The sequence below is a fragment of the Amblyomma maculatum genome, chromosome 10, assembly GCF_055883805.1.
Source record: "Amblyomma maculatum isolate TAMU_Amacu chromosome 10, ASM5588380v1, whole genome shotgun sequence".
NCBI lineage: Eukaryota > Metazoa > Arthropoda > Arachnida > Ixodida > Ixodidae > Amblyomma > Amblyomma maculatum.
The window spans coordinates 178,949-193,128 of NC_139353.1; the positions used below are offsets into that span (position 1 = coordinate 178,949).

The 14,180-nt window shown below is 43.4% G+C and overlaps 2 protein-coding genes across 14 annotated transcripts in view; one reads left to right on the plus strand and one right to left on the minus strand.

Annotated features, from left to right (window-relative positions):
* LOC146175345 (uncharacterized) overlaps nucleotides 1-13,896 on the minus strand; it is a 72,615-nt gene extending 58,719 nt beyond the window's left edge. For 3 of the 13 annotated variants that reach the window (XR_014701377.1, XR_014701374.1, XR_014701370.1), the window contains exons 1-2: nucleotides 13,365-13,513; nucleotides 7,781-7,912 (exon numbers count right to left, since the gene is read on the minus strand). Coding sequence is in view for 5 of the 13 variants with exons in the window: in XM_084581685.1 (XP_084437811.1) it covers nucleotides 7,202-7,221; nucleotides 7,781-7,912; nucleotides 13,365-13,400 (188 nt within the window). In the remaining 8 variants the exon portion in view is untranslated. Of the gene's footprint in view, nucleotides 1-3,376; nucleotides 3,486-5,851; nucleotides 5,971-7,201; nucleotides 7,222-7,780; nucleotides 7,913-13,364 lie in introns of those variants that run through there. The other 10 variants (XM_084581685.1, XM_084581686.1, XM_084581689.1 and 7 more) reach the window with 10 other exon arrangements.
* Nucleotides 725-9,597, plus strand: LOC146175347 (uncharacterized). The gene is made up of 2 exons (XM_084581683.1): nucleotides 725-6,021; nucleotides 7,811-9,597. Exon 1 carries the CDS (start codon nucleotides 725-727, stop codon nucleotides 5,726-5,728), a length of 5,004 nt encoding a protein of 1,667 aa, XP_084437809.1. The 3' UTR covers nucleotides 5,729-6,021; nucleotides 7,811-9,597.
* Nucleotides 13,897-14,180: the final 284 nt, after the last annotated feature.

Genomic DNA, 14,180 nt, shown 5'->3' on the forward strand with positions numbered 1-14,180 from the left:
AAAAGAAAAAGACTATTTTGGGGGCTACAATGCACAGCTACAGCTTCGCATTGTAGGCTGGGCTTTGAAGGTAGAGCAGGCCAAGTGCGTGTCGCTGCCCTGCTCACGCCCCTTCCCCACCCTCACCTGGCTACCCAAGTGTCATAAGTTTACCAACCAACCAGCGCGCTGTGCGGAAGCAATCGCGGAGCCTTGCCAACCAATCGGCGCGCGGCGCGCAACTGCTGAAGTCTCGAAACATGCATGGGCCGTTCTAATCCCTCTCCCAGCGAGGCTGAAGTGCGAAAGTTCTAGTCGAGAGAGAAAGCAGCAAGGAGGCACTCAGGCAGGCGGGTGTCTGGATCAGGTCTCTGCTCAAATCCACGCTCAGACTTTGCCTAGGATTCTTATCCATCGGCTGCATCGTCCTTGGCCTGTTCAAGACGCCCCAACAAGCATTTTCTCCTGCGATAAGTTTTTCTAGAATTCGATATAACGCTAGGCGTTTGTGCCGATTGTCCTAATTTGCACGTTAATTTTCGTGTACAGTTGCTTTTCGTTTTTTATTATTTTTTTTTTTTAGTTTGTTAATCTTCGCTGTGTTGCGATTCAAGTCAGTTCGCATTTTTGTTAATCCTCGCTTTCTGTTAACTGTTGCGATTGACGTCAGTCGTGTGTTGAATTGCGTGTTTTAAACAGGTTTTAAACTTCTCTACCTCTGTTAATCTGCGCTGCACAGATCAACATGAATCGGGTTTTGGTGGCCGGTGATTCAATGGTGAAATATGTTAATCAGTATTTTCCATCGCGTCCTGGTCTGGCTGTTGATGTGAGTGCACACAGAGGGATAAAGATAGAAAATTTGCTCTCGGCGGTAGCTACTCAGCTATTCGACATCGACGTTCTCATTATTCATGTTGGCACGAACAACACTCTTGAGAGTGTTAGCATGTGCATTGAGAAGTACCGTCGGTTGGCTAGCGGCATTGTCAAGAGCAAATCTTCGATGCAAGTAGCTTTCTCCGCCGTTCTCCCACGAGGGCAGAACGAGTATAGGGTTGCTGAAAGCGAAACTCAGCTGCACCGCACGAACGAGCGGTACAGGCAGGTAAACGCTGCATTACAGGAGCTATGCCGCGAGCGGGGTTTCCGCTTCCTGGGCGGCTTGGTTGGATGCTGGAGCAGCTACCTGAGCCGCGATGGTGTGCACCCGAGCCGGCAAGGAAACCAGGTGCTGGCGGAGTATCTCTACCAGGAGGCCTGCAGCCTGGCTGCTGTTGCTGAGAGGCGGTCCATTCAACAGAGGTACCAGGAGAGTCGGGTATCCACAAGTTGGACTGGCTGGGCCAAGCCAGCCAGGGAGGCCATGATTTGTGAGGCAGACTTTCCTCCTCTATATTCATCTATTTGTACTTTAGGAGTAGTAAGCAAGCAACCTGCAACTCCTGCTCCTGTCCAGGGAACAAACAATACTCCTTTGCAACGGGGCGGCGGCACTGACCAGCTTCCAGCTACCCTTTGGGGAGCTGGCTTTGTGCTTGTTGGAGGTGTTCGTGTCCGGCAAAAAGGTTGTAAAGTTTGGACTACCTGGGACAGCCTGCCTTCCTCTGTGTCCCATGGCTCAGGTGTACCCGGATGGGGAAAGGCTGAGAAGAGGCTTGAAGGCTGTGTGCCTTTTACCAAGCCTATGACTCTCAGCCAAGGTGCAAGCACCACCTGTGCCAAGGTGAATGGTGGAGCCTCACAGGTGTCGCACAAAAGCAGCCCTGCTGTGTGCTCTTCCATAGAGGAAGGTACAGTCAGTGCTCCTAAAGCAACTGTACCAAAGGCTGTCTGCAACCATGGCAACAGTGAGTGGGTACTTGTATCAAAGAAGAAGCGGAAGGCTGCGGCACTGTTTCGGCAAGGAAAAGGTTCAAGCTCTGCCACAGGCAGAGACACCAGAGTACTTGCCAAAACAGGTGCCAAGCCCTTGCAGCGTGCCACACCTTATTCTGCAGTAGTGAGGACAGTGCAGGCACACTTTTACAGAAATGCCTGTGCGCCTCCTTCTACTGCAGCATGCTGTGTGGACGGTGAAGGGCAAGCTAGTGACCTGCGCAGCATTGCCTGTGACAGCTGTGTGGCCAGCCACCACCAAAAAAATTGTGAGCTGGCAGACTTTGCAGCTGTTTTGTGCGGTGTTGTCGTAGAGGTTACTGGCTGCAAAAGCCGTGCACGATCACCATCTAAAGAAGGCCAGAGTGCATGCAAATGTGTCGTGAATACTAGCCTAATCAAAGCAAAGTCCGGTGCTGCTAAGCGGCGACGGCGTCGTTTGGCTGCTTCAGTACCTTATGGAGAAGTTGGCAATTTCAATGACCAGGCTCACTCTAAGGTGCAAAAGTCTGCGCATGAGGGTGGCACAGTGAGCAGTGCACAGCCCAGTGCTGCCAAGCGACGCAGACGCTGTCTGGTAGCATCTGCTTTGTGCAGAAAATCTAACTTATGTGATATGCCAGACAGTCAAGCTATCCAAAAAATAGAATCTCTTAAACAGGAAAGGGAGAGAGCAACTGGTGGCCTTGGTGACACTTGGCTAATTGATACCCCATCTGAGCATCTCCTGCCTTTAGCACCAGGCTGCCATAGTGAGCTTTGTGAAGATGTAACCCTTGCCCATGTTCATGCAACTAAGGCTTCTAACACAATATCTGGAGGGGGAGGGAGCAAAATTTGCCTGAATGGCACATTTGATAGTTTTGTTTCTTTTAAGGAATGTTTTGATGAGTGGTGTAAGGAGGGGAAGCATGTCGTTCATGTCGCTAGGTCAAACAAAAACCCCTTAGAGTCAGGATCTAAAGATTATGAATTTTTGAGAATTACTTATCGCTGTATTCATAGCGGTAATGCTAGGATACGCAGTACTGGAAAACGTCCAAACCAGTCTTACAACAGCATTGGTTGTGAAATGCTTGTTTCACTGGCTCTTCACAAGTCTCCATCTCTGCACTACAAAATAATTCAGCTGAAAACTGTGCACAATCACGACCTTAGTCATTACAATTTATACACAAACCAAAGACTTCTGAACAGTAATGAAAAAAATCAACTATGTGATCTGGTGAAATGTAACGTTGCTTCGAAAGAGTTCAAGAAACTTGTTCAACAAAAGACGGGTAAAACTTTAACTACGAAAGATGTAAACAATTTAAAACAAATTTACTCTGTACCAGTTCGAAATAAGGAGACTCACGGGCAAATGCTAGTTCAGCAGGTAGAAACTTTAATTGAAAGAAATCCAAACTGGGTCATTCATTACGAAAAAGACAATCAACATGAGTTGCAGTTTATCTTGTTCCAAACAAGTGAGATGCGTGAGATGCTGGAAAAATATCCTGATGTTATATTTGTAGATGGGACATATAAAGTTAATATTGAAGGTTATGTTTTGTACTCTGTTCTCATCGAAGATGGCCGTGGGCGTGGGCGGTGCGTCTGCTACGCATTCGTACAAAATGAAACCGCTGAAATTATAAGGGCCATGTTTGAAAAATTTATACAATTTAATCCATTTGTTGTATCAGGATGTAAGGTGGTAATGATAGATAAAGACATGAACGAAATGCGTATCCTCAGTTCTCTTCTTCCGAACAGCACAATTTTACTGTGCACATGGCACGTGCTGAATTGCCTCCATAGAAATATTAATGATAAAGCAAGAGGGCAACGAAAATTACTCCTTCCACTTGTAAAAGCATTAGTCTATTCTCAAACTCATCAAGAGTACTCTGACATGTTAGATCAATTGCGTAATGTAGCTCCTGCTGGATTCTTTTCCTATTATATGCAGCAGTGGGACTCGTGTAGAGAGATGTGGGTGCATGCTTACAGGAAAAGCCTTGTAACCCTAGGAAATAATACAAATAACCGAATTGAAAGCCACAATCAAAAGCTTAAAAGTTTCCTTCGTCCTGGTATGCATTTAGTGGAGGCTGTAGGAGGATTGATAGAGTATGTTGACAATGACGCCGCCTCTCTACAGTTTGCAAAGCTGAAGGAAATGAAGATTAATGTAAATGTAAATTGTATAGATGAATTTCAATTAGAACTGTCCCGTTGCTGCACATCAGAAGCTAAAGATAAACTGCTCGAACAATATGAAAAATTTAAGACTGCTAATTATCAAGTCAGTTCACTTCTCAACTCATTTAATGTGGCTTTAGGAAGTAAAGACTATTGTGTCAGTCAAAATCTGGACAGCTGTACATGTACTTTTTTCAACCAGTACGGCTTGCCTTGTTCGCATATAATGGCAGTCCGCTCATTTGCACAGGAAAGAGTACTCGATACAGCATGCATTCCTAGCAGATGGCAAAAGGAGCATTTTTTAAGTGAAAGCCCTACAGCTACGCCCACAAAGCCAGTAGTAACAAGTAGCATTCAGGTATCTTCACCTCTTAAGCTAAACACACCGCAAAAGATATTCTGCTGGGTGTACAAGGAGCTTGAGATTATGGCCAAGAGTGTCGCAAATATTGCATCCATGGGAAGTGAAAAAGAGGCGCGAGAAAATGTTTTGGCTATTAAGGCATTTGGAAGACAGCTCACAGCAGCATATGCACAGCAAAGTCAGGCTGGGCAAAATTTACAAGGTTTAACAATTCAAACAAGCCCAGCAGTTCAACAAACGAGCACCTTAAATACAGGAAGTAGCTTTGGGAATATTAAGCTTGTAATACCTGTAGTTAAGGCCAGAAGAGGTCGTCCAAAAAAAGTGAAAGCTACTAAGCGATTGTTTTCAGTACAGCAAAACAGGACAAGCCCACTAGTTCACCAACCAAGTCCCATAAATACAGGAAATAGTTATGGAAGCACTAATAAGCCTGTAGTACCTGCAGTTAAGGCCAGCACAGTGCGTCCCATTAAAGTGAATGGCACTGAGGTGAGCTCGACAAAGCAAAATACAATAGACCTTGCTTCTGTTAAAGCCGAGACGTTGCAAATTTATAAGCTCTATTCATTATGTGACAGAGATCTAGAGGCTATTGCTAGACATAGTTCACTGTCAGACAGTGTCATTAATGTTGCCCAGTACTTGATTCGTCAAAAATTTTCTTATATGGGAGGGTTTCAAGATGTTCTATTGGGACAAAGGCTACGTTTTTCTCAAGTGAAGGGCCCATTTGTTCAGATCTTGCATACTCGCAACCCAGATCACTGGCTTACTGTCACTAATGCATGTGCACCCCCAAATACAGTATATGTGTATGATTCCATTGATGAAGATATACCCCCTGATGCCGTTAAACAGATATGTCACATATTAAAAATGCCATTTTCAACATTAACGATCAGCATCAAACCCGCTCAAAATCAGGGTACCACTTTGGACTGTGGCTTGTTTGCAATTGCTAATATGTATTACATAGCATCTGACAGAGATCCATCAGTAATGAATCTTAATCAGGGTATGCTACGGAGCCATTTACTAGAGTGTATAAAGAAAGGCACCATAGATGACTTCCAAGAAACTATTTCTTTAACTGTTCATGTGCGGCCAAGAATATTTGTGTATAACTTACACTGTGTCTGCAGGCAGCCACTGAATGGCCCAACGACTGGAAATATTAAATGTGGTCTATGCCTTAAATCTTTTCACAGGGACTGCATTCAAAAATTAAAAGGAAATTTAGATGGCAAGGTATTCTTCTGCTCACAGTCATGTTCAGCTAGCGCTAAGGAAAAACTCCAAATTATGAACTCATGAATTGCTGGATTACTCTTTTTAGCCCAAATGTTTCTCTCTTTCTCCTTTGTTTAAGTTCACAGCTAAGCAAATTACCCCCCCCCCCCCCCCCTCCCCACTTCCAAATAAAAAAAGAAAATTTGCTGCCGAGTTTATGCTTGCTCTGCTATCTCTTCGTTGCTTTTTTGGTTTTGCTGCTTGTTTCTGTTATTTCTTTCCAGGTTAACATGGCACTCCTTCCGCAAAGCTTGCTGCCTTTTTACCTGAAGTGGAAGTTTTCAAGGTCAAGTACACCACCTTCCCATCCTACCACGGTAATCTCACACTTGGCAATGTCCCGCTAATTATCACACCTTTGGTATCTGCAACAGTGCGCTTTGTACTGATGTATGCTGGCTATCAGCCTTGACAGCAATAAGCAGTATAAGAGGTGTTGCACTGTTGGCAATAATTCAAAATAGGATTTTCAAACTGGAAGATCACTTCATTCAGCATAACATTGTCAGCTGTGATGGGCAACAGTTAAATACAGCTGAGACAGGTTAGCTGCCAGGAACTAATATTAAACAGTTATCATTTTACCCATTACTGGTCAGGTCTTTATTTCTTGAGAGATTTATAGTGTACTGCAAATAATATTCATATCAGTTTTAGTTTTTCGCAAATGCCATTCTCTTCATCACAACACCAACAGGAATTACGAGCCAAACTCGGGTGCATGCCAAGCCTGCAAGTACTTGTTGCACACCTGTCACAAGCTCAGTCCCTCACTGCTCCCTACCGGGTGCCTTAAAAAAGAGACCACGGGATAGCTGTGCCATTGTGCAACACACATTTGTTTGTGTGGCTAGAACTGTCTGCATCCACTCAGTTTCACTTCTGTCGAGTGTGGCCCGAAATTCCTCGCACTGCAACACAGGAATGGCATTTTCACAAATTAAAAAATTTGTATGTATATTATTTGCACTGGGCCACAACAGAGAGTTTAGCAGTAATAGTTAAAAGGCTAGCTAATTAATATTTGTCAACCAGCCAGCCAGAGCGCAGCTATCCTCCTTCTTTCTCCTTTTTTTGCTTAGCCCATTTTTTTTTTTTTTTTTTCTCGGTGGCACACAACATCCCCAAAAAAATATTTCTACCTGTGCCACTGCCAGTTAGCTAGTTAACACAGCTTAGCAGTAGTCTAATGCAGACCACAGCTGACAATGCTATGCTGAAGAAATTGCTCTTCTAACTAAAGAATGTATTTTTGACATTCACTGACAGTTGTAGCTGAAACAGTGAATAAAATATGGTGCATGTTGCAAGACAAAAAATATATATATGTATATATTAGGACAAAAAACTTATATACCTTGTAGGCTTTACGTAGGCTCACAATTAGCACAGGCATGATGCAGTGAGCATATTCTTAATGTTCTACTAAGCTCTATGTAGGTATGTATTATAGTTCCTTAGACCACCTCAAATTTGCAACAGCGAAAGATTTTGTACCTGTCCTCTGAATGCTCCTCCTGCAGGCAGATTAAAGGGACAGTGAGATGTTAACTAAGGTCAGGAAAAGCACATAAGCAACTGGCACATTATCACTCTGCATCAAGGAGAGAAAAGCCTCAAGCTCACCCCAGTGCACTAGATTGGGAAGATACTCAAGAAGACCTTTATGAGTTATCTTTATGGTGTTGTTAACGGCTGATGGGTATGAGTACTTCTAAAAGCATGCACATAACCTTTTCAACTCTTAAAGCATCTGTTGCAGACAAATTGCTCATGCTGGTAAGTATCTCAAGACTGTCTTTTAATAACAAAAGACTGAACTAGAGGAGGACTGGCACTGCTCTGTCTTTGAGTTCCTGTCCTTTGTATTTGCACTGCTTATGCTAAAGTATCACATAGTAATAACTAGCTCGACTTTCTGTTGAACTTGATGGTGCAACTAGCTCCCACTCTCTCCAGCAATGTTTACATTGACATTGTGCTGTTGTCTTGAAAGTTTGTAAGTATATTAAAAAATATATACAAAGCATTCATGCAAAGGCCCTAAAGTTGAGTACTGTAGGGCTCAACTTCAACCTGATTTCCTCTTTGCGTCATTTGTCGCAGTTCCTCATGCTTGGACACACATGCCTCATGCCTGGACAGCACTTCTTTCAAGTTCAAGTTTGCCATCTTACTGCCCTGTCCACTTCCTCGGCAGTCTTCCTCCTGAAAGTGGAGGCCCATTTAACTGCTGTCAATGATACTGTAATGCACATGACATGTAAAAGGCTGTACAGCACAAGGTCGTCACTTACCACAGTACCTTAAAATAATTCGGAGCCCTCTGCTACCGCACCTTTCAATGCAATAAGGCTAAAAGTCCCATTTTCTAGAAAACTCCAGCATCTGAATTGAGCTAAAAATCACGGGCATGGCTGGCAGCGGACATGGTCGGACACTGATCAATTGCAGGGTTCTGCGACATCATGCGACCATGTGATATGGCCGATTTGACAGAAGCTTCAGGCTTGTCATTTCATATAGCAGGACGAAGGCAATCCAACCCTCCAGGAACTTTGCTCGGGAAGCACAGCGCGGGAAGAACGGAGAACGAGGACAACACAGGGCTAGCGCTAGTCCTGTGTTGTCCTCGTTTTCCAGTCTTCCTGCGCTATGCTTCCTGAGTTAAGATGATTTACCAACCTACCCAAGCCTATTTCCTTCTGAGGAACTTTGCATTCAGAGTGGGACATCCCGACTCAAGGCCACGCAAACATGTCTGTATGTTTTTGTTAAGCGAGGCTTTATATCTATGCTAGGTAGTCTTTCACATAATATAGTAGCTTATTACTATACAAAGAGTATGTATGAGATAGCAGAAGAGGAAATTAAGAAATTACTGATTAAGGGTGTTGTAAAGTGCATAAGTAGGAATGTAAGTTCGCAAGAGAAGCTACAAACGGGACCTGTTAATGCTGTCATTATTGTACCCTTCTAGGCAAAATTTAAGTGGATGCCTCATTGTTCTTTTGTCTTCAGTCTTTCATTCCCTCCTCCATCCCTTCCCTCAGAGCATGGTTCAGGTGTCCACAGAAACGTGAGACAGTTACTGTGCCTTTCCCATTCTTCGATTCTTTTTTTTTAATTTTTTTTTGCCAGTGATGAATGCATTGCCTAGATGATGACAATCCTTCTTGTCGAAACGCTGGCTAGCAGACTGAGGCTCCCCATACCCTTAAAAATTTTAATCTGCTCCATCCCAACTTCCTGCCTATTCCCAAAAACTTAAATGAGTGTGTAATTGTTGGGTTCTTTGCTATGAGTACCAAATATCTTGTGTTATGGTCATTCTACTCCTGTAAGTACTTGTGTATCAATGTGACAGTGTTAATGGTCCCGCTCTGCAGAAAATCTGTCAGTACTGTAGACAAAAAATCATAGACATGCATCTGGTACATGTTAAATGGGAGATGGCATAGCCAAGCATTGATCAGCCTGTGGGTTGTATGATGTCTTGAGACCACATGACATAGCCAGGTTGGTAGTAGCTTTACGGAGGGAAGGACAGGAATCAAACCTGGAACTGTTGGATGCCAAGTCAGATGTGCTACCCCTAGGCCTTACAACGATGTTTGTATGTTTTGGTCGAAGCGGGCTTTATATCTGTGCCGAGTGACCTTTCACATGATGCTTACGGCTGCATGCTAATTAATGAGTATGTGTGAGATAGCAGAGGCACAAAATTAAGTGAAATTAAGCAAGTAGCAAAGTGCCTGTGCGCAAACTGCAAACCGAGCCATAGAGAGGAACGATTAGTGACGTTGAGTCACATTTTTACAGGCAGTGTTGATGTCCCCTAAATTCCTTTTTACTTGCTAGCCAATAAATGCCATGTTTGTGTTTTACTGTTTCACATGCCTCTGCGTCATTCGCTGCATTTTCCCACTGTTCTCCAAATTCCTTTTGACTGCAGGTCAATAAATGCAATTTTGTGTTTTTCCTTTTCAACATGCCTCTGTGCCATTCCCTGCATTCCCTGCCTTGGCGGTCTTCAGCCTGGTCATCTATTGCTTTAAACCGGTAACTGCCAAAGGAAGAAAGCTTGCAAAAAGGTATTCATTAAACTGCAAGACTACAAGAAGGAAACTGATGCATGAAAGCAAACGAAGCAAAGATTTGTTTTGCTGAAAAGGAATAAAAGCATTAGCACAGCTCCACGTATGGAAGAAATGACGACATTAACACCAAGCTAGATACACAAAAAGTAAAACCCAGAAAATTGCACATGCATGGGTAGAACACTATGAAGACTCTTAGAAATAATAGCAGCAAAAATTAAACACAGAGATGGCGATAGTTATAAACATTAACAGCAGGGCCGTCATGAAGAAAACTCCGGCTTGAGTTTACACTTCTTACAAAGGACATAGAAGTAGCTGTCCTTAAAGAAACATGGTTACGCTCCAGCACTTAGTTTTCTGAGAACTGCGACACAAAGGATGAAAGAGTGTGGGGCATTACAGTGATCAACGAAACTTCAGAAGGCCTGACATTCTGCCCGAGAGGCTATTCTGCAAGTTCAGTGCAAATAGTGTGGCATAAGGTGATCCCTTGCAAAAAAAACTTGCAATTCCCAGAAATTGGCAAGAGTGAAAAACCTTTTGTCAGCACTGCTAGCTGTACTGTTGCAATGATAGTAAAAGTGGCTGCCAAAATAAGCATGACATGCCCTTTATGAAGTGTTCCGCTGAAGTATTTTTTCCATATAGCCTCCACATAATGCACTGAAATCTCCTTTTGGTCAGATCCATCATTGTGCAATGATGTCTTCGTATCCTGCTTGGAAACAGGAACCATATCAGCACTCCCTCCTCGACTTCAATAGATTGGCCAATCTTTTTTCATTCATTTAACAATCCCTCCCTTTTCCTCACAACCAATCCTTTATTATTAAGAAAAAAACAAAAGCACCGGCACATTTAGCTATGCACATTAAAAAATGAGGATATGAAGCCTGACTAGAGAAAGTATGCAATGCGCAGAACAAACGAGTTGGCTTGGATGGCAAGGGAGGACTTTTACATTCACAAATATTACAGTGCTACAGCAAAGATTCACCTCTGCATGCAATGGAAATTTACTTCTTGGAAGCAGCTTTGTTCAAGTATGCAGGAAACGTTTTTGTAATCTGTGTGCTATTGTTATATGCACACGCAATATGTTTGGTAAAATTGGCACCTCCTATTCTCATAACCATCTGATGTGACCAGATTTGGCACACACATCACAGTAGTGAACCCAGTTGCTGTGATGGAATAAACAGCATTTGCAATGTGCATTGTGGAGAGCATTTTTTTTTTAGACATGGAATTGACAGAAACTAGATGATCTCGATTTTTTACATGCAAATGCTGGATGCTGTGAGCATTACTGCAAGTGGATTTACTGTGATCTACAGAGAGTGTGGTATGAAGAGCGCCATCTCTTTGTCTCAGGTTTGTGCAGGAAATACTGCAATAGCGCACCTAATTTTTCCACCCCGAGCTACAGTGATAAAAAGATCCCACCATGGGAATCGGCAGGGGCACACAAAAGGGGCTTTCAATGTGAACAACAGTCGGTTACGGGTCAAGAATGCAGCGGCAAAATTCTTCAAAGGAAGCCCTTCGACCAATGACATCAACTGAGAGGAACCTTCCAGTAACTGAGTTTTTTCTCTTCTCATGCCAGCAGGTGACAAGGGGTGTTGTTTTGACGATAGTGTTCAGTGCCTTGAACAAATGAAAGGAAGAACTTGCCCAGCCTATGGTGACACTGAAAAAATTGATTCTACTGGCAGGAGGGCCTTCTTACAGGGGTATTTGGCACAGCATTCTTGACATTTAACTAATTATAGTACTGTAATCAGCACGCCAGGCTAGAGTGCTGCAGCAGTATGCAGTGGTGCTAAGAAAGTGTTATCTTGGCTCAGATACTCTGGAACTGGCACAACGCAGTTGCCAAGGCAAAGAGTACGCCTATGCACCTTAGGTCTCACCCCATACCCCACCTGACCCGAGCACCTGATAAAAATACGAGGTGACACAAAAAAAACGAGACTGGTCCAATAAATTACTGCACTTTTAGAATCAGTTCTCTGTGACATTATCACCTTCAAAGTAGTCACCTCAGCATTCACACACTTCTGCACTTCTGCCATTGCTGGTAACAGTTCTGGAACGAGGTTTTTGGAAGGCCCTTCAGGAGATTCTCTGTTTTTGCCTGAACCTCTACAAATAAGACAAAATTGGTTCCCTTTAAGCAAGATTTAACTTTAGGAAATAAAAAAAGTCGCATGGAGCCAAATAAGTAGGATGCTCCATCACAGTAATGTTTTTGCTGGTCAGAAACTGCTTGACAGATATGGTCATGTGAGCGGGTGCATTGTCCTATTGCAACAGCCATCCATCACTCCAAAACTGTGACTTTTCTTTGCTAATTTAAGTATTTTTAGTGCATGAATAGGGGAGGTGTGTGGGATGATGTCAGCAAAGCAGTTGTTGCCAACTCAACTCTTTTTTCAAGCTACACACTTGTCTCGTTTATTTTGTCACACCTCATATTTCCCTTTATTTACGCGACATGGTGGCGTTTCAGCGCTCTAGAAAGGTGTGTTGATGACCATACAAAAGTATGGGGACTCACCTGCAGTGCAGTCTATGTGTGCTGTGTGCACACAGGTGGGCTTGAACACACCTACTCTATCTTATCCACATTTTAACAAATAGCCCAGTTGAAAACAGCCAGTTTTAACAAGTAGCCCAAATCGGCCAATTGAAAGAAACCATAGTCTAGAAAGTCACAAACTACTAAAAAGAGAGAGAAGATGAAAGTTGCAGATTACAGCAACGAAAAAGGCAAGGTTGCAAATAACAAAATCCCATCTTCCCTGTTGATTACCCAAATCATGTCACGTCGTTTCATGGACTACATACTGCGATCCAACATTGCATCAACAGCTTTTTAAAACTGTACTTGGTTTCTCTCACTTATAACCAGTTATAAACATAAATTTCAGGCATCATGGAGTGTTCATGTTTGTAAACAGCCCGAAACACTCAGCGGAGCTCCCGTAAAATGTTGAGTCATCTACTTTGAAGGCAGATTCCTGCGTAATTTTTCAAGTCAAGTCGCAAAAGGGTGCAGCCATTCGCGGTATACTGCAGCAGCTATTCCCATTTCGAGCTGTTCGTCAATTCGCTCTCGCCTAGCATCTAATCTGCTGCACATTTCAGTTGGTAGACCGACTGCCGGGGACAGGTGGTGATCCCGGTTTCAAACCCCGGATAATGACGAAATTTTCAAGCACCAAGTTTCTGAAAAAACTGAACGGCTTTGATTTGCAGCCATATGCATACCGAGCCAAACTGTACATACATACTACTGCAAGTACAGAACTGCACACCTGAGAAGACTTGACCGAAGGGGCTGATATAAGAAACTCGCAAGCACACAAACCTCACAAGTACACACACTGCCCCGCTTGTATACAAACGACGTGAACAAACCATACCTCCTAGTTTCGAGGGGCACAAGGAAAGTTTACAGCTATGCGCAAATTTTGCGATGAATGACTGATGCAATAAAGCCATTGTGAATATTTTTTTTATAACCTTCAGTAATACTAAGAGAATCTTACCAATACATTCAATGCGGGAAGCGTTTTCGATGTCATCAGTAGTAATATGGTGTATGGCCCCGCAAGATGACAGCAAATGCAAACATCTCCGCCGCCATTTGTAATGCATCCCGCAGTGAACGTAGCTTGCAGCAGTGCAGCATTTTGTTAACTAAAAAAATAAAAAGAGGGCAACTGCAAATGTTAATATTGTACTTTAAAAATTAAATTGAAGGCTTTAAAGGTGTGCATATATAGTCTGTTTTAGTTTTCGTCGGTTGCGCCATCCACTGTTCATGGCATGGCAGCTATGACACTGAGATGGCAGACGACGCGGCCTCAGGAGACACGAGATAGTATACAATTTCGATGTCTCAGGGAATTGCAGTGAGCAGAACATCCGACCAAACGACGCCGAAGCGTAGCTATATATTATCCGTAAAGCTTTAGTGTAAGCAGCTCTGGGTTATATGAAATGCGAGTAAGACTGGAGGGTCGCGTCCCCGACGACCTCTGGCGCTGCATGGTTATACACAAACACAACACACACACAAGAGAATTAAACAAGTGTTGTGTTTGTGTATAACCATGCAGCGCCAGAGGTCGTCGGAGTCCTATAGAACTAGCCCGCTCGCAAGTTTAGCGTGTTGCACAATTAGAGGCGCGATGTACCTCTCCCAGCCAAACCGCGGCATCCTTGCAGTTCAAATTTTGCACAGAAATGGTATTTTGTTGCTAGTATATTTTAATACCAAATCTGTTTGGGGTACATGCCTGATTCGATCAAAAGAAGTCAGATGTTCTCATCTTAAGCGGCGGCGACGACGGCAGACGAGC